This window comes from Lissotriton helveticus, chromosome 9 (assembly GCF_964261635.1).
Source record: "Lissotriton helveticus chromosome 9, aLisHel1.1, whole genome shotgun sequence".
Lineage (NCBI taxonomy): Eukaryota > Metazoa > Chordata > Amphibia > Caudata > Salamandridae > Lissotriton > Lissotriton helveticus.
Genome location: NC_136070.1, coordinates 96,658,239 through 96,680,493, shown reverse-complemented (window position 1 = coordinate 96,680,493; position 22,255 = coordinate 96,658,239). Strand labels below are relative to the sequence as shown.

General features: G+C 44.6%; 1 protein-coding gene across 1 annotated transcript in view; it reads left to right on the top strand.

Annotated features, from left to right (window-relative positions):
• Window positions 1-22,255, top strand: part of LOC144780971 (matrix metalloproteinase-18-like) — a 110,253-nt gene that overhangs the window by 62,964 nt on the left and 25,034 nt on the right. Inside the window, exons 4-5 of the mRNA XM_078659560.1 lie at window positions 5,079-5,313; window positions 9,477-9,848. Coding sequence (XP_078515686.1) covers window positions 5,079-5,313; window positions 9,477-9,848 — 607 coding nt within the window. The remainder of the gene's footprint in view (window positions 1-5,078; window positions 5,314-9,476; window positions 9,849-22,255) is intronic.

Below are 22,255 nucleotides of genomic sequence, written 5' to 3'. Positions count from 1 at the left end.
TCTCTGGTCACAAAGTTGCGTCGTTGTCGAATCTGGACAGTTGAGCTGTGAAGTCTTTATTGCTCTTGGCGTCTTATTCTCTGTGGCAGATTTCAATAATATTTCAGTCAAGTGGGCCTTGTGTAGGTCCTTCCCTTACTGAGCAGTACAGCTTCTTCCAAGCAGATCTCAGAATCTGGGTTTCTGCAGTGTCAGGATTGTCTCCAGCTGGCCACATGGCAATCAGTTGCAGACGAGATTCAGTCCATCTTTTCTGAAAGAGACATACATGTGGGTACCTAGCGAGCCCATTTAGTTATGCGGGATATTGACTTCTGTCTGGCTCAACCAGAACATACATAGTGAACACTAGCAGTACAGTTGTTGTGGCAGTGTGAGGACCAAGTCTTAAAGACCATGGGGCAGATTTACCAGAAAGTGACGCATCTGTAGAGATGCGTCACTTTCCCTGCGCGAACGCCCACCATGCATAAATTATACCTGGCGCAGGTATAATGTGACGCAGGGCTTTGCAATGTGACGCATCTCCCTAGATGCGTCACTTTGTAAATAGGCCACATTGTTTGCGCTGCCATTGAGTCAAAAAAAGGGACGCAATGGTGGCGCAAAGGGCTTGTAAATCTGCCCCCCAATCCTTTAGAAAGAGCTTCAGAAGGCACATGTCACCCAGAAACAATTTAGCCTTTTTTGAACTGGGCATTAATACCTTGCTATGGACTCCTGTAAGGTTCAACGTGTTTGTGGTGGCAAGTTGCATGTATTTCTGAATTTGGAACTGGTGCAGGAAGTCTAGGATAACGTTAAGAGTATCACATTACCGGAGCAGACTGTGGACCAGATTTCCCCCAAAGTCACGCAACACAGCCCCCAAAGAGGCTGCTCTGAATTGCGTGTAAGGGAGGGAGCAGGAGAGCGCCATATCTACAGAGATATGGCTCTCTCCTCCCCTCTCCCTAGCGCCGGCACTGATTTTAGCTGCTGTGCACCAGGCGCACACCTTAGCATCATAGCGCTAGGGTTTGTGCCCGAGACTAGCACAGGATTTGTACATGAAGAGTAACCTTCCTGTACAAAATACTTTGCCTACACAAGTTTAAACACTTTTCCCACTTTGTATGTGTGCTGCACAGTGCAGCACGCGTGCAAAGTCAGATAAGAAAGTAGAAATCAAAAAATGTCTCCTGTTAATGTCTCCGTTCAGATGGCGTTAACTTTTGGTGCTAAACCCGGTCTACAAGTGTTTGTAGAAAGGGTTTTGCATTAAAAGGCATGGGTGGTTGCATGGGAACGCCCATGTACCACCCATGTAACACCCACTTGGCGCTGAGTAGCGCATATCAGTGCTTCGCACTGCTTGCGTTATTTTCAGTGTACTTTCCAGCGCAAAACAAGTTTTGAGCTGGAAAGTAAATTGGTAAAAAAGCATTCTATGCTAGTTAGTGTCACTTTTGTGATGCTAACCCGGCGCAAAATATTTGAAAATCTACCTTTCTGAGTGTTGACAATGAAGGGACCTCATAGGCCACAGTATTCTACACCACTGAATTTGTTTTGTTAGTGACAGATGAGTGCGAAGGACAAGGGCTTTGTGGGTCTTCTCATCCCCCAAGTCCCCCCATCTTTTTCCTTCCAGCGGTACTTCCTGCCCCTAGGCTTCTCCAAATACCTCTGAGCTGCTGTGCCTTTTACCTTTTTGTATTTCCTTCTATTGAGGCTAAGATGGTTTAGCAATCATCGTGGTTCGGCTGGTGCGATATATTGCATTGATTATCTTTTGATGAAAGTCATCACCTTGTCAGTAGGTATTTGCTTCTGCCAGTGACATCTTTTGACTTTGCACTGTTTGTCTCTATGTCTTCTTTTCATGGCACGGAGATTCTGTTTCTATTTGTTTCACTAATAAAAAGATATATTGCTAAAATAGTTAAAAAATAAAGTATTAGTAGAATGAAGAGCAATGCACAATGTTATTACGCCCAGGAGAAACTCTAAACATCAAGGATATGTGATGGGCCATAGCGGGAATCCCACATACAACATGACATGAACACACTCCAGGTTCCCACAGCTCTGCTCACAGTACTGCAAGCCCACGAGGACCCACCCGCTCATCTCCAATGTTCATCCATCCTTTCCTTTGACCATTGGGTAGGAGATTATGTACCCTAACATCCACATGCATACATTTATGAACCATAAGTAAGGAAGATGCTGTCTTTCAAATATTACTGCATGCTTCAGTGTTTGCCATGGAGAGCTGATCCCAACAAACAAGCATTGGCATAGCCAATAGTTCTCGCTTTTGGGACCTTATAAGTATTTAGTTATGCAGCACAATGGGGCATATTACCAAGCTATAGCGATAATTATCGCTAAGCTTGGTTAGCGGGAATTAAAATATCGCCACGCCCCAACGATTTTTACCGCTGAGATACCTTGATATTATCAAGGTTTATCTCAAAAGCGGTAAAAATCGTGGGAAATGCATGAATATCGCTGTAAAATCAGCTATATTCATGCATTATCGTGACAATGCTCTTAGCCATGTTATCCACCTTCCATTGGATAACATGGCTAAGAACTGCTCTGGCAGCAGAAATAATGGGACCCCCTCAATATACAGATAGGCCAGGGAAAGAGAGGGGAGAAGGTATCATGAAAGACAAACAAGATTTTCCCTCAGCGGCCATACAGTTATGCATCACATTTCTGTCATTATTCAATTATATAATGTTGGTGACCAAAAAAGCAAATAGTCTATTATGATCCATTCGATTATTTCATTTTTATTTTATTTGGATTATCCTCATTATTTTCTTCTTTTTTGTAACTTTTTTTCGGTGGTGTTGTCTTATTTCTTTACAACAACAACATAATTCATCACTTTTTTTTATAAAAAGACAGTTTTTTTAAATATATATACAAAAATATTCTTCATAAATTTCTAACAAAAAAGAACAATAATATACAGTACACAATAATCTAAATTCCCCTGGTCAATAAACAATTTCACACATCACTCTAACTCATACACACTCTACAACATACATAACCACACTATCTGAGATGGAGAGCCTGAATCATGGAAGGCAGAGATTATCTGCCAAACCCTATTGGGTCTCAGAACTAAGCCTAAGACCCCGCACTAGGTCGACGCGCGTTTCGGCGGCCCACGGCCACCTTCTTCAGGACCTCTGTCAGAATCGCACTCCAAAATTCCAGGGGACCTCTATATAAAATGGTGTAACCTACGCCACAGACTCTCTTCCAACTGGTCTCTTCGTAACGTCCACTATTTGTGTGATTTCCAATAATAACGTGACTGATGTTTCCCACTCGGCACCTTCTATTCATTTAGTCATGTTTGGTGGGCTGATGAATTCCATCCAATTAAGACCGCCCACGTAATCAAAGTGTAGTATATGGTCACCTCTTAATTTTGTAGGTGAGGCGTCGGGTCGGGTAGAGCTAATTTTCCCGAATTCGATATCGACTGCCGCCTGTCTTTTCTTCCTATCCCTCGAACTGGGAACTGATATGCTCAATGGCATTCCTCTCGGCGTGTCCGTCCGTACGTCTGTATAATCAAGAACCGCTCTGGGCAGGCGATAGCTTTTGGAGATAATCGCGCTTAGCGCGATTATTTCCAAAAGTTGGTAATAGGGGATAGCGATGTTAGAGACTGTTTCCAGTCACTAACATCTTGGCACGCCCACTCTGCATGTCATTAGCGATAATCATCGCTGACATGCAGAGTGGGCCCCTAAATGCCCGCTATCTCCTACTAGCTGTCACTGTACTGCTGGTGTTAGCGACAGCTAGGTAATAGGGCGATAAAATTATTGCCGCTTTAGCGGGGAAAATTCCCGCTAAAGCGGCGATAATGCCCTTGGTAATATGCCCCAATATCCTTGGTGCAACAACATCAACTGCAGATAACTTCAGATAACTGCTGTGGTTCAGACTTTTGGACAAACAATATTCTGGTGGTCCAGCTAATGCTGGCTCAAAGGTCAGAGCAAAAAATTACTTTCACCAAGAAGAAAATCTTATGTGAAAAATTTGTTATTTTATCATCTAGGACTGGATGAAGGCCTCCTCGTAAAAGCAAAGCATCTGTAAGACCATGGAAGCACATTTGCTTTGTTAGAATTACCCTTTTTCAACTGCACTCTTTAAAAAACGGATTTTTTGTTATCGTTATAGCATTGTGAAAAATTAGCCTAGCTGATGAATGCCACTACCTCAAATGGCCTTCTTTCTGGAAGGCATGAGTTTCCGCTTCGGTAGAGCTAAGGCATCTACAATACAAAAGGTATACACTCACTGACAAAATGTGCAAGGAATACAGAATGGCACTGAACTCTAGAACAAGAACTATGGCTGGCTCTCAGTTAAAAAAGCTGCAGTGCTATAAATCCTACTCGTCTAAAGCGTAGTATCCATCTCTATTGCCATCTGCAGGTTGAGTTTTAATTCTCACAGCAGACAGCTGGATGTAAGAGTAGGAGAACTTAGTTCCCCTAGTCTAACCACACCCAAACGCTTAGTCATCGAGCTACCTCTGCACATAGAAATAAACTCTTCACCCCTTGAGTTCCTGCCCAGTTAGAAATGAAGGTTTGGATGGGACATCTCAGTGCACGCACTTCTCATGTGGGGCGGGGGTGCGTGGGAGAGACGCATGTATCTTTGGAATTTGTACTTGTATCTGTGGCACCTTTGTGTGTACCATCAACATGGAGGTGGTGCTATCATGCCGCGAAGAGGAAAATCCAGACTGTAGTGGTTGAACCATATTTTCTCTTTCACTCCATCTTGGGAATGATGTTGATATTATCTAAGAATCAGACTACACTCTCTCCTTATGCTGTCAACATCCCAACAGTGCCCCTTACCACTCATACCCCACCAAGAGTAGGATCACAGACTGAGTATTGATCCACGATTAAGATTATTTTTAGTGTTCATTGCTTGAACCGTCTAAGCTTAACTCTGGCACTGAAATCTCTCCGTTTTTTGGTTGCGAATGAAAACGTTTTCAGACCTGTGGAACATTGTATTCCTTTCCCTTCCAGGTGTGGCAAAATGTCTCCCAAATTCGTTTTGAGGAAGTTGCCGCCAACAAGACCGCGGACATTGACATTTTCTTTGTGGCGGGCGTGCACGCTGATGGAGGGGGAAACGCCTTTGATGGATCCGGGCGGGTTCTAGGACATGCTTTCTTCCCACCTGCCAAAACGAGCATCAAAGCTATCGATGGCGATTTGCACCTGGATAACGATGAAAACTGGACCACAAAAGTCAAGAAAGGTAACTAGAGGGGTTGCGTTCTGGAAGAAGATTGATGAGAGTGGAGCAATGCACAGACCTTCATCTTCACTCCCTTCCCCATCCAATGTTTTCTTTGTATTGTTGTATGTGTAAGCTCAAATGTGGGAGACATGAATAGATGCCAATTATTGAGCTCTGTTGATCAGAGCTCACGCCAGCCAATGAACGCAGCCGCCCTTCTTCAGTCTTTATCTCTTACTGTCATCCTGGAACCTTACATTTTCCAAGTCTCATGATGACAGGCAGCCCACAAAAGGATGACACTGTTGCATTCTAATGCAGGCCAATAAAATTCAGCCCATATCTTTTTGGGGCATTGCAACAGTATGATTATTGATAAATATATTATAGATTATAGAGAAGTAGAGTTTGGTGATGAAACCACACACACAGAAGCAGTAAGCACTTCAGTCCCACTCTGGCCTAACATTCACTCAAAGAAAGTTTTGATAAAAGTGCTGTTAAGTTTGGTTCTCCATATATGCAGTTATTTTGGCAAAATGTATAAAGAGAAAGTAAGGACCAGCAATGACTTCCAGAATATCTAAGTTGTTTTTTAAAATATCCTTTTGCTTAGATCAATAATGTTTCAGTTAGACGTCTCTGTTAAACAAAGATTCATGTAGTGTGAAAGCTTTCCTTGAGCATTTCTTTCACATTTACATATTTAAAAGAAAAAGATTTCTAAAGGAGGTAGTAGATTGTTTGAGGCTACATCACCTGGTATAATTATATCGTCTCCCATCCAAACACTAACCATGCCCATCTAGGTTAGCTTTTGGGGCTGGATGAGTTAAATCAAATTCAGGATTTGGAGTGTACGAAATTCCACTATGACATCCTTCAGGAGAAACCCCAATATACAAGAAAGTCCAGGTGTTATGCCTCATTCTAGGGGACTTATACAAACCTACCAGTTTAGTGCATACTAATCTCCAGTGATTGCGCTTGCTAATATGGATGAAACTTATTGTATGATTGAAGGAAGCCCTTATTCATGGCCTGAACATTTGCGGTGCTGACCTTCCTCTCACACAGGAGCATAGAGCCAGGCCCGTCTTCTCCAGCTGTGACGCCTGGCCTCATTCGTGCGAACCTAGATATGATGACACCTTTCTAAGTGTGAAGCACACCCTACAGAACTCAAGTCTGCCAGCGACCCAGAACACATGCATTGTTTTAATGAGTTAGGCTTAGGGAATGGTAGTATTTTTAATTGTGAATAAAACTACCACTGGAACGGAGCAGACTCATTTTGGGTAACATACAATTATTGCACTGGGTTGTCCATTCTGAGATATTTTGCGATATTTAGTTTAAAGTTAATGGTCCTCAGCAGGCATAAGGTGAGATCTGCTGGGATGGACTTAGTTAATATCACCCCATATCTGCATGCACGTTGTTTCACCAAAATGCAAGGGGTAGCGGAAGTGACATCATATGCCTTTTGACTCTCTGTGACCTCACAGGAAGTGATATCACTTGATCCTGATGACATCTCAGGAAGTGACATCACGACCTTTGCCTCTGATGTTGTGATAACACAAGAAGTGACAGGGTGCTGCATTGAAAAAGGGGGCATTACACTAGGTGACATCGTAGATCAAATACTATGCTAAGTTATTTAAAACACTGAAATTTCATTGGAGCACCTGCAAACACCCCAAAATAAAGATCATTAAATATAATTAACCCAAATCAGCTGACATTGTTATCAAACAATGGTAGGATAAAAAGGTGCATATGGTACTCAATTTTTCATTTTCCCATAACATCTGCTGGTGGACACCACTGAAACAGGAATGTTGTATTTTTAATGTCTGTGCTAGAGATGCTCCGCCCCTTTACTTCCAATAATCAGGACAGTTTTAGTGAGTTGGTGGCTCCAACCTACAGCACCCACAACATTAGCACAAGATGTTGCATCTGACTGTCATTTAGAATTCCTGTAGCAGCAATCAGACACACAAAAAATAGGACCTTCCCAGACACTCACCCCGCTGAGCAAAAGATACCGCAGTCTCATCCTCACACTTCCCATCCACCAAACCTGCAGTGTTCAGGAAACACAAGAACTCAACAGCCCATTTCTAACAGGCCCTCACTGAATAACTAACGGGAGCCCTGTCTGTATTGTTCCTCACTTCTCAGTGGTCTTTGCCCTCAAGACAGAATGCAAGTAGTTCACCTCCACTGCCTGGGGAGAGGGGGAGTGAGAGCAACTCCACACAATCCCCCGCTGCGTGTTGCCTTCTGTGACTGTCTCCAAGGCTGCACTGGTTATTTAAGCCCAAAGGAACAGCTGGGATCTGCCCAACATCACAGGAAGATGGGTGTAGACGTTTAACATGACATCATCTTGTATTGTCCAGGGAGCTTGCAGGTGTGGTGTGTTCCTTCCTGGATTGTCTCGGGGCCTTGAAGGTAAGTTGGTAGACAACACCTTAGCTGGACAAATTGAAACAGTTGCAGCCTACATAGAGAAAAGGCAGAGAGTGCGCATGACATGTTTGGTCGGCCCTAGAGGGGCCGACCAATATTGATATGTAAAAAAAAAAAGTGTTTTATTTAATAGAGGGGAGATGTAGTGTCTTGTGATATTTTGTGACAGAACCCTTTTAGCTCCTAACATACTCCGTAGAGCTGTAATGTAGGTGTCAGAGCACAAAGCCATGAAAGCTTGTTTTAGAATGTTGAGTTCACAGTTACACGTAGCAGAATAAAGTCATGTAATACTAAGCTCAATGTGTGGCGTAGTCAATTGTGGGTACTCAGGGTGGGAAGACGCTACTTAAACCACTCAGGAATCTGGTCCTTGAAAACTCTGTCTAAGGCCCTAATTGAAAGTAGGGGAAAATAGAGTAGGGTATCTACATACCTGCAATATACCCTTTCCTTGAGGTGAGGTATTTACTGGAAATTCCGTCTGTTAAATTCGCTTGAGGGTTTGAGGGTTTGGCTGCAACAGCAGCCAAGCCTCGCCGCCCAGTCCCGCCTGTCCATTTTCCCTGGCTAGGGGAATTGCAGCAGTGCTCCCCCTGCCATGACTCTTCTTTCCTTTCCCTCCTATACCCTCTTGCCCCTTCTTGCTCCCCTGCCTCATATCAGACAGTCCCCTACACACGTTTACCATTTGCTCAATCAGGTGGTAAATGTGTGCATCAAACCCCTGGGAGTGAGGAATACTCGTGTGGAATTCCGCACAGTAATTCTTTGTCCGTACAGTTATTCTCTATTATATGAGATTTAACTCAACATTGCAAGGTACTGGTCGGGTGTTACAGCACAGTAAAGGTAAATATGTGTTCAGAGTTGGCATCCAGGCAGTGCAATTCTTTATCAGATCCCTAATGTGATAATAGGTAAATTGTGACTATCTTTTGAGATAGTTTCAGCGAACCTGTAAGGCTGGAAGACTGGTTGGCCTTGCCATACAGGTGGTTTCAAAGACATGGGCGCTCTGGTAGTGGCACAACTCCTAAGTCTCCCACTGATTTCATTTCAATGTGGGCATTAAATAAGTATTTGATTGTCTGTCATAAGGAGGTGATCATCGGCTACAAAATACTTATGGGCGAAAGCTATAATGCATTCGTAGATGAATAAAGCCCTTTTTGTCCTTAGATAGTTAAAATACTCCGTAATGGCCTTGTTCTTTGGATCAGGGTGATTAAATGGGTTAGGAATTGTGCTGGGAATAGAGTCACTTTGCCTTTTGCCTTGTATGATTTTTGATGCCTGAAAGACAATCCCTGTCTGCCACTGGGTTCTGCCATACTTTCCATAGTTAAAGTGGCTGGGGAAGGTTGAACTTGGTGGCTTTCCTTTTTCAAATGGTACCTCCAGCTCATTATGGGACCTGTGATCTAACCTTTTATGTTTTATCAATCATATATACTAACAAGAAATAGAGGTAGTGGCTGTGATCTAATGGAATGACATCTGAACCTCATGATGTTGCTTGAGTGGAATGAATGTTGCAAACCCAAAATGGAAAGTGAATCTAGAGGTTAGAATGGAGGAGGAGGCAACCTTTATGGTGGTATAAAATGTTTTCAAATAGTCATTTTCCTCGTTCTCATCCTTTATAGCTTACCTTCTTATTTGTCTTTGTGTTACTCTCTTGAATATCTCTCCTGTAGGTGTTAACCTCTTCCAAGTGGCTGCCCATGAGGTTGGCCATTCTCTGGGCCTTGACCACTCCAGTATTCCTCAAGCTGTCATGGCACCAACATATAAAGGTTACAACCCTGAGTTCAAGCTCCACCAGGATGACATTGATGCCATCCAGTCAGCGTATGGCAAGCCTTCCGCAAGCGCACCTGCACCGGCTGTCGTCTCTACCGCCAGCGACCCCAAGAAAGAGAAAAATGACTCGATCACTGGCACAGGGCACAAAGTAGAGTCAGAAGTGACCAAAGAAGGAGTTAAGACACCAGTGGTGAGCCTGTGTGGAGGGCAGGCAATTGACACCTTTATATCTACCAAAGAGGGCGCTATTTATGCCTTTAAAGGTGAGTGTTCAATGAAATTAGAAGTTGATATCAAAGTCAATATATTAGATTATGGAAATATTTTTTTTAAGTCACTGTATTTAATTATTCAAATATCATAAAAACAATAGTCATGAGGGTGCAAATGTGGGATCACGGAAGGCAGAAGGGGGTAAACAGCCATTTCAACGATTTTTTTACTTCGCAATACAATTACAACGCATACATTACCACGCATGCGTTATACATCGCAAAGTCATTACTACGCATTTTTTTAGAACGTATCTCGTTGTAATTGACAACACGTACTAATACTCGTGTTGTATTGGTACGCGTTGTAACAAGTACTTTTCGCAGAAGGGATGTTAATACAGAGACTGAGGACACAAGGGATGAGGCTTTGGATTTAATAAATATCTAAGATATTGAATAAAGGCAGGTCAATGCAGATTTGGTGAGGATCTGAGGGCTGTGAGCGCAGATTCACTACTGATGTAAGAAAGGTGAAGTTTATATCTACTGAGAATCTAATGCATGTGAACGCAGATTTTTTGAGGATGTGTGGAGGTGGGATCACTTAAGACATATCTGGGTGCCCATCTTATTCCTTTGCCCTTCCTCTTTCCAGTCTATGACATTACTGCTCCACTGTCTATATTTCTGCTTTTGAGGTCTTCGTATCACTAGTTCCCTATGTCCTATAAGCCACCCACACTTTTTCAAATTTTTGAGCCATCCCCTTCCATCATAGATTATCTTTTCCCATGCCTTACACACATATCCATTACCTTCGCTCTACCACAGATCTCTCGAGGCGATGGGAGCTACGAGGAAAGCCTGTTTACTAGGAAAGAAGCGGAAGGTGCCATAAAATCTCTTGTTCCGCGCAAAGCGGCTGGTCCCGATGGCCTTCCTGGTGACCTGCTTCGTGCAGACTTGGGTAACTGGAGTATGCTAATCGCATCAGTTTTAAACGCTGCAATGGCGGGTGCTCCCCTGCCCGCCTCATGGATGGCCGCGGAGGTGGTCCCTCTGCACAAGAAAGGCTCAAGAGAAGACCCAGCGAATTACAGGCCGATTAGCCTGATCGATTGTTCGCAGAAAGTAGCAGGCAAGGTCCTTTTAGCCAGAGTTCAGCAGTGGGCAGATGAAAACAAGATACTTTCAGATTTCCAGGCTGGGTTCCGAGCTGGTACAGGAACAATTGAACAAACGTTAAGGCTACTTATGATCTATTGGAAGGTCGTCGTGATTGGGAAGGGTACCTTATATCTGGCCTTCATCGACCTCCGCACGGCCTTCGATTTGGTCCCCAGAAATAATTTATGGAAGGTTTTGTGTGACCTCGGCATGCCACCCTACTTGCTTCACCTGATCATGAGGTTCCACGAAAAAAACTATGATCAAATTCGCTGGGGGCCGAATGGTCAAAAGACCTCAAGAATAGATGTGAATAGAGGTGTGAGACAAGGGTGCGTACTTGCACCAACACTCTTCTCGCTCTATGTAAATGGGGTGGTGGACTACTTGACCGGGATACCAGCAGATGCACCCCGTTTGGCAGGCCGTTTAATTCCTACCCTGCTTTTTGCGGACGATACTTTACTTCTGTCAAAATCCCCGATGGGACTTCAGCAGCTTCTCTCTGGTTTTGACGCCTTTTGTAAGCAAAGAGGACTCTGTATTAACACAGATAAAACAAAGTATCTTATCCTGAATCCTCCGCAAAAACTCGGCCCTCCCCCAACATTGGGGTCTGTTGCACTGGAAAGGACCAAGACGTTTGATTACCTGGGTATCCGGCTGGTGGACTCCATGAAATGGGACCACCACTTGACCAAAATGTTGCTAAGTTTGAAAAGAGTAACTGGGGCCCTGTTGAAAGAGCAGAGAGCAGCCTCCACAAAACCTATAGCAGCAGTAATGGACATTTACTCGGCCAGAGGAGTAAGTGCCGCTCTTTACGGGGCGGAACTCTGGGGGACGTCAAGCATGAAAGAGCTTACTCGAGCTGAGAACATCTTCTTGAGAAGTTTGATGTCCCTCGGTCCCTCTGTCCCTATCCTGCCGTTGCAATTGGACATGGGCTGTCGGGCGATTGAAGACCAAGCTAAGTTACGCCCTTTGCTTCTGTGGGCCCGCATCTGGAGAGTTCCTGAGCTCTCAAGTTATGCGGATGGCCTGCGGGAGATAATCAAATCTACAGGCTGGGCAAAAATAAAGTGGCTAAAGGACATCAAAGCATTACTTGTCAATCTGGGCCTAGAAGAAGCATGGCATCAACAGACAGCCCCGCCCAAATTAATGTTAAAACAACTCTACTGGAAATGGGTGGCAAATAAAAGATACTCTTCTGTGACGATTTGTAAATCGACTAGAAATTTTATGGAGTCTAAAGATGTCCCCATTAGAGAACTGTATTTGGACATTATCTCAGCCCCATGGGAAAGATCCCTGTATTTTAAATTTAGAATAGGTCTTCTCCCCTTAATGGAACTCACAAGCCACTGGAAAATTCCCCACCAGACTGCTCCGTGGTGCCCTTTCTGCCCACAGCGTCATGAATCTGTCCCTCATTTTTTATTCGAGTGTTCTGCTTATAAAGTTCCACGGATGAAATGGCTAAAACCCATGTGTCTTACACTGGGAACAAGACATTGTAATGTGGCACTAAGGATATTACTTTCAGACACTCGCTCATTTTATGCATGCGCCACCTCGAAGTATCTTGGGTGGGCATGGCGGATTCGGTCAAAAAGACTTAGACAAATTGTTTAATCATGTTTTTATTTCTTGGGTCTGTTTCATAAACATAACTTTTTTAGGTAATTTATACAATTTTTCCCCCAAAAAATAATAGTAAGAATTGCTGATTTCTTCATGCAAGGGGTCTTTTTACACGTTTTATCCTTAATGCTTCAAAATGAATTTTATATGTATGTATGCTTTTTAAGATATTTTTATGTCGAAATAAAGCCTTTTTGACTTGACTTGACTTGACATATCCATTACCAATGTCCAGTCTTGAGGCTGCAGGCATAGTGCGCTGCCCCACTTTTGCGCTTTTTCTTTCTTTGCTAGTATGAATTCTAAGTTGACCAAGAATCGTCTGTATAACTTTGCATCTGAGTCCCCCTATATTCCCAATAGCACTAGGGTGCTTGGGCATCAGTATGCATTCTAGTGGCATCTTCTCATGTTTGTACTACTCTCACCCAATATATGTGGAGTTTTGGGCAGTCCCATAGTGTGTGGAGGAAAATGCCTTTCTGACCTCAGTTTAGTATGCATTTGTCATCCCTGGACCTGTCTGCTCTGTGCATAAGGACTCTGGGTAGTAGAACTGATGTAAAAATGTTCATTTGATTAGGCAGAGCCTTGCCTTGATGGCCACCTCTCTAGTAGCGCGTCCCTCCAATCGTCCTCCTTCAGCTCACCTATATCGTTCGACCAAGGAGCCTTCATCTGGTCCAGTTCCCCCTGTGTGTTCCTCACCAGAGTGTCATATGTGAGGGAAATAGCCTTTCTAGATGAGTGCCCATTTAATAATCTGCTCTCTAGTGGGGAGTCTTCTTTGGTCTCCTCTCCCAGTGAGATTGTAAGTATTTCAATTCAATTCATTATGTCTTTATTTCGAAGTAAAATTCATAAAAGACAACATACAATACATAAAAACATATAAAAAACTACAGTGAACATATCCCCAAATACCTAAAAGAAAGTTACAAGCATACGACATGTAATTCGTATCATGGCAATTAATTTAAAAAGTGTTCAATTTCTTGGTACGCATCAGCCACGCCCAACCCAGAAATTTAGCCACACAGATCACAGAAATCTCAGATCTAATACTACGAAATTTCTGTAGGGCTTCCAGGTATCCCCTACAATCCAAAATTCTACACAATGGTTTCAGCCATTTGAATCGAGGGGCTCTGTATGCTGGGCAAGCAAAAAACATATGGCCAATGCTTTCTACCTGGTCTGGACACCAAAAACATTTGTTACTTACATTCTTCGCCCACTTTGTAGTAAAAGAATTAATGGGTAAAGAACCTACACGAAACTGGTGATAGAGTTTACGATCCAGGGTTTTACATATCAAGTCCCAATAGGGCTCGAGGGAAGGAGTCACCTTATGAGTTAAAAAAAAAACCCGTTAGGTTCTTATCCGAAGAATGGGTGACGAGGATAGATTTTTTCGAGGCCCAAAAAAGATCCTTGAAAGCTTTTTTACGGGGGAAACTGGATTGCCCAGGGTTAATCCACAGCTCAGGGAGGCCCATTGTGTACAATATGTGTTTGACTTCCCTGAGCCAGGGGATGCTGTGAGCACCCCACAATGATTTAACCTCATCCAGTTCACGGGCGAATAGGCTGAGCTCTGGAGTCGTCCAAAGCCGACGCTAGAGTGCCACTAATCGAAACTGTGCCATCTCGTCTAGGGGTCTGCAACCTAGGTCTAATAGCAGTGGTTTGGTGGGAGAGGATTGTGGAAGCCCTACCAAGTTCCGCAGGAACCTATTCTGAGCAGTGGCCAAAACTGACAAATCCTTGTAACCCCAAATGTCAGCTCCGTAAAGGGTTGCTGCATTGACCTTGGCTTCATAGATTTTTAATGCTGGAGTGATGCGTTTAGTCAAGGATTTTTTCTGTTCTTGCAATAAACAACCCGTGAGACGGACACATTTGAGATTTAGTGCCTCCAACTGGGGATTCCAACTAAGTTGGTAATCAAGTGTCACACCCAAATACGTCATGACCTTGACCTGTTCGATTGGGGCACCATTCAAACTAACTGAGCTTTTAATTGGGGTTTTCTTGCTAAAAACCATAAATTTGGTTTTGTCTACGTTGATTTGCAAGTCATTATTCTTACAGAACTCTGCAAACCTGTTCAAGGCTGACTGTAACCCGCTCCGGGTTTTAAAAAGGAGCAGGGTGTCGTCGGCAAAGATTAGCATCGGATATTTTGATCCGCCCAGGGATGGTGCATCAGTCTGTGTTTTGTTAAGAAATTGGACTCCCTGGTTTATAAAAAGGAGAAACAGGGTGGGAGCCAACACACAGCCCTGGCGCACCCCCCGTTGGACTGGGAAGCTGTTGGTCACCTGACCCTGTTTCCCCCACCTTACTCGGGCGAAATTATCCTCATGCAATCGCATGACTAATTCCAGGAGTTCGACATGAAAGCCCATATGTCTAAGAGCTTCCCATGGAACTAAGTCGAAAGCCGACTTAAGGTCAACGAATGTAGCATAGATGACCCCTCCACCCAGGAAGACCACCTTCCAGTAGAGCATGGTGAGCCGGAACACCTGGTCTATGGTGCTAGTGCCCAATCTAAACCCTGCCTGTATAGGAGAGAGTATGTTGTTCTGTTCAATCCACCGCTGGATTCTTGCTAGGGCCATTCTTGCTACTATTTTTTGAAGTGAATCGATCAGGCTTATGGGGCGATAGTTGTTTGGCAATGATCGATCCCCTTTTTTTATATATTGGCAATATCTCAGCCCCTTTCCAGGATTGAGGAATCCTTGCCCCTGCTGCGATAGTATTTGCCAATAGGGTGATATATGGGACCCATAAATCAAGATTTAGTTTAAAGAGGTCCGCTGGGATAGCATCTAGACCCGGGGCTTTACCTGACTGGACAGAACCTAGGGCATGCAACGTGTCTGAGGCGGAAAAAGTGAGTTGGTCCCCAGGGTTTATGGATAGTGCCCCCACTACAGACTCGGTTACCAGTTCTCGCTCGGCGCTCATGTCTTTAAATTGGGCTGAAAAGAATTCCACCCAATCCAGAGCAGAGACATGGTTGACCGGTGTTTGGGAATCAGGATCCCTACCCCACCTAACAGTCTCCCAAAATTTCACTTGATCAGATGACTTGCACGCCATAAGATGATCTGACCAATAGGAATCATCCCAATCCCTCTTAGCTGTCCAGAGGGCCTGTTTGTAAGACTTCCTAGCTTTCCTGATGTCATGAGAGATCCTAGATTTAACAGCTACTATTAATTTACTGTGGGCCTCCCTGCAGCTCTTGTTATACCATCTTTTGTGCGCCTTAACTGTCTTATTTTTTGATGGCTTGGTGAGGAGACTTTTAAGATCCATAAAACACTTCTCATGGAGATTGATAATTAAGGAATCGACCCCACCAGAGGGGGATAAAGCTGTCATCCTGCCCCTTGTGTCTAAAACCAACTCCTCTATTTCACGAGTGAGCTCTGGGTCAACTATGACCCTGGACCATTTAACTCATCTTCTGTTGTCACACAATACTGTGTCGGACATTAGGCAGGTTGTTTCCAGTTGACAATCACCCAGTCCGGGTGCCCTAAGACCCAAAGAGAGAGGGTTGTGGTCACTCTCTGGCCTGGGCTCTACCACCATATCTATTACGCGTGACCAAAGTTCTACATTGACCAATATGTAGTCAATGCGACTTACACTGGTCCCATTATCAAAAGTTGGTTTCCCGAGACTATCAGACGGAGTGCGGCCGTTCACTGCCCGAAGCCCCCACTCCAGGCAGAATCCCAGCCAGTGGAGGGCCGCCTCTGTGCCCCTTACGCCCTTGCTTATGGTTAGTGGGGGGATATTCCAGGCAGTATCTTCATCAATTCCCACATCTTCAGCCAAACTAAGGATGGGTTCGTAAGAACAGTTCAGGTCACCTGCTACTAAGACAAAATGATCACCACTGTGCTTCTTCAGAAGACTATCTAGATAGTTCAAGACCGGTTGCTTCCTACCACCCTGACAGCCTCGGGCGTAAATATTAATTAGGAGAATGTCCTTGCTGTTATCCCTTCCAAGGCTAATACAAAGGAGTTCGGCATTCTCAACCAAGATTTCCTTAGCTCGGAAGCCCAGGGTGTTTCTGATCCACACCACAAGTCCTCCGGAGGCCCTACCCCTAAGGCCCTGTACGGCGGGTTTGTAATAGTTCAGGTAGCCTACTCTAAATAAAGGGACAGTTGCCCAGGTTTCCTGAAAAACGACGATATTGTATGTATCGATAAAATCGACCCAATCGTCGCCATCCAGGCGACCCCTTAGCCCTGCAATATTCCAAGAAGCCACCGTAATTGTTCCTACTAGGCTACTAAATGGGGTAGTCTGCGATAAGCCCAAGTCGCCTGCCCTGATCTCAGAGGAGACGGTGACATGACCATGGACTGGACTAGGTCCTTCGAGGAAAGTTAAACAATCCATGCGGACTACTGGGACGGTTGTGGGGGCAGACACCTGAAGGGGATTAGATTCCATGGAGTACATTGAGGCGTCAATCCCCCCCAGTCAATCGACCTCATCCAAACAACCGAACATATTGGAAGTAGGAGCCCCTACCCACCAGTTGTTTTGACCTTGCCAACCATCCCTTCGTCCTTTCCGTCTGATGTTTTGGACTGTTGACCAAGTCCCCTCTATCTCAACTTTCTGCCGTGGAGGGTAGAAAAATGTAAGGGGTCTGACGACAATAGATGAATCGTCTTCACAAGAGACCCATGAACAAAGATGCTGAGCTGTATGGGGGTCTGCAAAGGACACTACTATGCAGTCACCCGCAATAGACTTGCGTGTGGGGCCTACCCAAGGTACTCTACGTACCATTAGTACCCTGCTTCTAAGGTGGTTAGGAAGCTGTCTATTGGCGTTGAGCCAGTAAATGACCTTGTTTTTTAGCGACCAATGGTTCTCTTGGGTTTGAGGATCCAGGACAGGCACGTCAGCTAACACGATAGCATAGGGTCCAGCTTCTGGTGGCAAATCAATGAAACCCCTACGGAAATTTGGACGACTGGATTGCTGTGGAAATGTACTCGTGGTTGCTGGCTGGTTAGGCTGGTGTGGAACAGCTTGTATCTTCGGTTTAGATGGTGCTATGCTTTGGGGGGGACGGGTGGATGGGGCTGAGGTTCTTGGGATATTAGCAGTGGGGTTACAGACTTTTGTACGGGGTTTAGGTATGGGTTTGGGTTTTGGATGGGGCATGGCCGGAGGTTCTAACACCGGAACCTGAGAGGGACAATCATTACCCTGGGAAAACTTGGCTTCCATTTGTTTTAGACCAAGGCTAGCCAAGGTAACTATGGTCTTGTCCATTTCTAGTAAGCTGTTTTCGATACGGGAAAGTCTCAGTTCCAGGGGAGTCAGAAGCTGTTTTAAAGTAGCCCAAACGGTTTTAAGAAATTCCTCGTCACCCCCCCTGTCCTTCCCTGGCTCACTCAACCTACCCTCAGTCGGCCTCTCATCGATATTAACAAGAAGGGCCCCCATTGTTGGATCTAACACAGCGCTAGGTAGACCAGAATCATTTTCCTCTCCCAGTGAGCAAATATTAACTTTTGAGGCCTCTTTATCAGCCCCAGGTATAATCAGCGGTCGTCGACTATTAAAAAATTGGGACCTCGCAATTTTGGCCTTTTTGCGTGCATAGGCGGATCTGGCAAGACATTTCCTTTTGTGGGTGTCGACTTTTTTAGTGTTAGCAGCTTGTTTGGACAATTCAGGATTACTCGAAAAGCCTATACCAGTCCCGGGGACATATGGTGCACACACCTCAGTGAGCTTAAGCGGTGACGGTGGTGAAATAGGAAGAGGCTCAGGTAAAGGTGTAATTGGGACATAATGGATGTCCGCCTGTGTTAACAATGATCGTGGGCCAGATGTACGCTCCGGGGTTAAGGCAGAGGCTATTTTCCCTAGGGATGATTTTTTGGAGGACGCTCAATTCAGGGAAAGCCTTCGGGCTGCTTCTAATTCCAAGGATACCCTGTGTTGCATTTTGCTGATTTCCACATCAATGGCCAAATTGGTCTTGGTGAGGAAATCGTCTAGGGTCCCATTGGGCTTATTCACCCCCTTAGCAGTTTTACTGCGACTACCCCGTGTGCACATAACGGATACAAGAGATTATCAAAATATCGGGGGTGGAATATGGCAGTAACCAGGCAAGGGGGGTGGCCCAGGCCAGGCCTCTCAGACCTCGAACGGCCTCAAACGGCCTGCTCTTAGCCCGGTCTTCGCCCGAGCTGCGTCCCGCGCGCGTCCCGCTGCGCGAGACGATTAGGCTGTTTAAATCCTCCTGAGCGGGAGGGGCGGGGCCGCTGCGGGAAGAGGCTTCAGGTGTTGGAAGTGCCTCGCAGTCCCGCAGCGGTGTGGGTGGTGAGGGCGGTTCCTGGTCCAAACGGTGGCAGCTCGATATCAAGAGCCGCGTCCCAGGGAAAAGGGCTCAATGACGCGGTGTGTCCTTGTCAGCAGCAGAGACAAAAGAGATAACGCCCAGACAGGTCAGCCCACGATTCCAACTGAGTAGCACCCGCGCAGCGGGTGCTGTGAAAGTTTATGCAAAAGCACCGGGCGGGGGGCGGGGCCGCTGCGGGAAGAGGCTTCAGGTGTTGGAAGTGCCTCGCAGTCCCGCAGTGGTGTGGGCAGTGAGGGCGGTTCCTGGTGCAAACGGTGGCAGCTCGATGTCAAGAGCCGCGTCCCAGGGAAAAGGGCTCAATGACGCGGTGTGTCCTTATCAGCAGCAGAGACAGAAGAGATAACGCCCAGACAGGTCAGCCCACGATTCCAACTTGTAAGTATTTAAATATTTGCTTCGTTGGCATTTCATATTCAACCCGCAGGTGTTCAAAGGGTACGATACGGTTTGTGTCCCAAATATCATCCATGGTGGAAAGGGCAATGTCATCCCATTTTTTAAACGTTGGTACCTCTGTCACAGGGCCATGCCAAGTGCCCAACAACAATGGAGTTTTCGGTGTTAGTGTCTTTGCCCCTCCCATTTCTCGATTCAGCTTATGTCGGTTGGATATGACCATTGCATTTGCCAATGGAATGTCAGCCTCTGCCCTCCCTCCATATATTATATGTATGTAGACTTTCTTTCCCAGCTTAGTCCTGTCCATTCTAAATGCAGGGTCATCTAGTGGTGCGTACGCCCATTCGTTTTTGATGCCAACCTGGGCTTCTTCGTAATATTTACGAATGTGGGTTAGCACTATGCCCCGTTCGTAGACAGATCTTTGGAGCATGGATTACAAGATCCGTGGTGGTATATCCAACCACAGTAGAGATCTTCATAATCTAATTATTGTAAGGAAAAACGCATGCAGAAGGGAGTATGGGTTATTTTGCAGTATGTAGTTAAATCTGGATAGTGCTATCATTTTAAATATTACCACCCAGCCCAGAATAGAGACCAGTAATGTGTTTTAAATCCTTCTCCAGACTTTGAAGTAGCAAGGACAGTTTTTCTCCAAAGTGTGTTCTCTCGTCTTTGGATTTCCAGAGTCCCATATATTTAAAGTGTCTGGTGGTAACCCATAACGGTAAGGTCAGGTCATCATTTAATGCCGTTTCCTGTAGTGATGTACTGGTTTCTCTATTTATTTCCATTCCTGAGTACTTCCCATTAACTGCAAATAACTCTAGTCTAAGCTGCCCCAGGGATGTCTCCGGCTCCTCAAGGTATAGTAGGATATCTTCTGCATACAGAGATATGCATTACTCCCATGAATCCTCCCATCACCAGACCAGCACCAACCTGTATCCTTTCAACTAGGGCCTCTATCGCCAGCGCGAATAGCATTGATGATAGAGAGCAACCTTGTCTCTTGCCCCGCTTGACGGGGAATTCTCTGGAGAGGGCCCTGTTTACTTGGACTCATACACTGGGGTTCATATAAAGGAGTTTAGTCCATTTCAAGAATTTAGGTCGGATTCTCATTCTTTCCACACTTGAGAATATTAAGGGCCACTCCACGGAGACAGGTGTCTTATTGCAGCAGTGATTGTATTATAAAGGCTTCGACTTTAGCTTGGTAGTTCTATGGGGTATGAAACCATCTGGTCAGAGTGCAACAGATCCTAAAACCTCCCCCCACCCCATGCAGCCCGTTTGTCAGTACTTTGGCTACACTTCAGTGTCTACATTGAGTAGGGGGAACATCTTCCACAGTGGCAAACACGGGGGAGAGGAGAAGAGAGTAAATACAGATGTGTATAGCGTAGCTGTTTATCAATGGCAAAGAGGAGAGATTTATTGGAATTCTGCTTTCCCTGTTTCTTTGGGTTGGTTGAATATACTTCATTTTTCACTACTTTCGTTGCCATCTATATTTCTGGCTGAAAGCATGACTATTCATCTTATGTTCTCTTTGCCCTCGTTGTGAGAGGATAATTATCATTCCACTCAGGGTGTGATCACATTATAAAAGTTATATTTAATTTCACTCTCATTTTCCAATATATGCACTTAGTTCCTTTAGGTACCTAGGATGGTCCATGATGCTGGTCCTGGCCTCGTTTTGTGGTCTTATGCTAGCTTGCATCGATGGTTTGAATGATGGATGTTATGACTGATTTACGTCCATCATTTGTTTTCCAGGGGTAAATTATAGAAGAGACTCGGTTGCCTGTGCATGATTTCATTGCTCTGCTAACTGATATAGGCCAACATGGCTAGGGACGTAGTGGATTTTTTTATTGCTACATGACTGCTGCTTTTGGTTGGGCTCTTGACCTATATGTTTAGAATACTATGCTGAATATTACACTTGATTATTTGGTATATTTTGATTGTAGCAGTGTGCACAAACATAGTTGATGTTCTTTTCATTTATTCGTTTGTATGGTTGACGATGTTGACCCAATGAGCTATCATCATGGAATAATAATGTTTGCCTCCTTCTTGTGAGCAAGCGTACTTGCCCTTGATTATCAGTATCATTCATCCATGATTTATAATGTATATTTGATCTATAGTAGGCATGACAAGTTCATTGCAGAGGTGGCTGGTGGATTTTAAAAGTAGTGGGGCTAAAAATGGTATTGTAGCATAACAAGCGAGCGAAACGAGTGAGCCCGAACTGCAAAAGGAGGATGCGGGGGTTTTCCTATCGCAAGAAATTCTTTCAAAAAATGGATTCAAATGGTAGCTTTCTCACCACATATTTGCTGCAAATTGTTGCAAACACGGGGTCCAAATATAGCATTTTAAAGCACAAGTGAGAAAAAAAGATTAGAAACATCAAAAATGTGCCCAAACCTCTAACTGATTTGCTTGCAAAATGACCCTCAAGCCAAGCACACACAACCAATGGAAATTAGCCCTCTTAATGTTTCTACCTGTAACACGTCTCTGTCTCTTTACTGTATTGGTTGATTAAGTCATCAAGGCTTACACCATTGGTAACACCGTACATTGCAAATACTTTAAAAGTTAGATGGCGAAAGATCCATCCTAGGATTGCAGTTCATCCTTGATTTTTTTAAGATTTGCCAGACAAACAGAAATTATATTCCAGCAAACTGTGTTTAGTTTGTAAAACATAACATTTACATACTATAAATGTACACAAACAGATGGTCCGCATAACAGAAATTGAGGTGCAAAACACACAAACCTGACG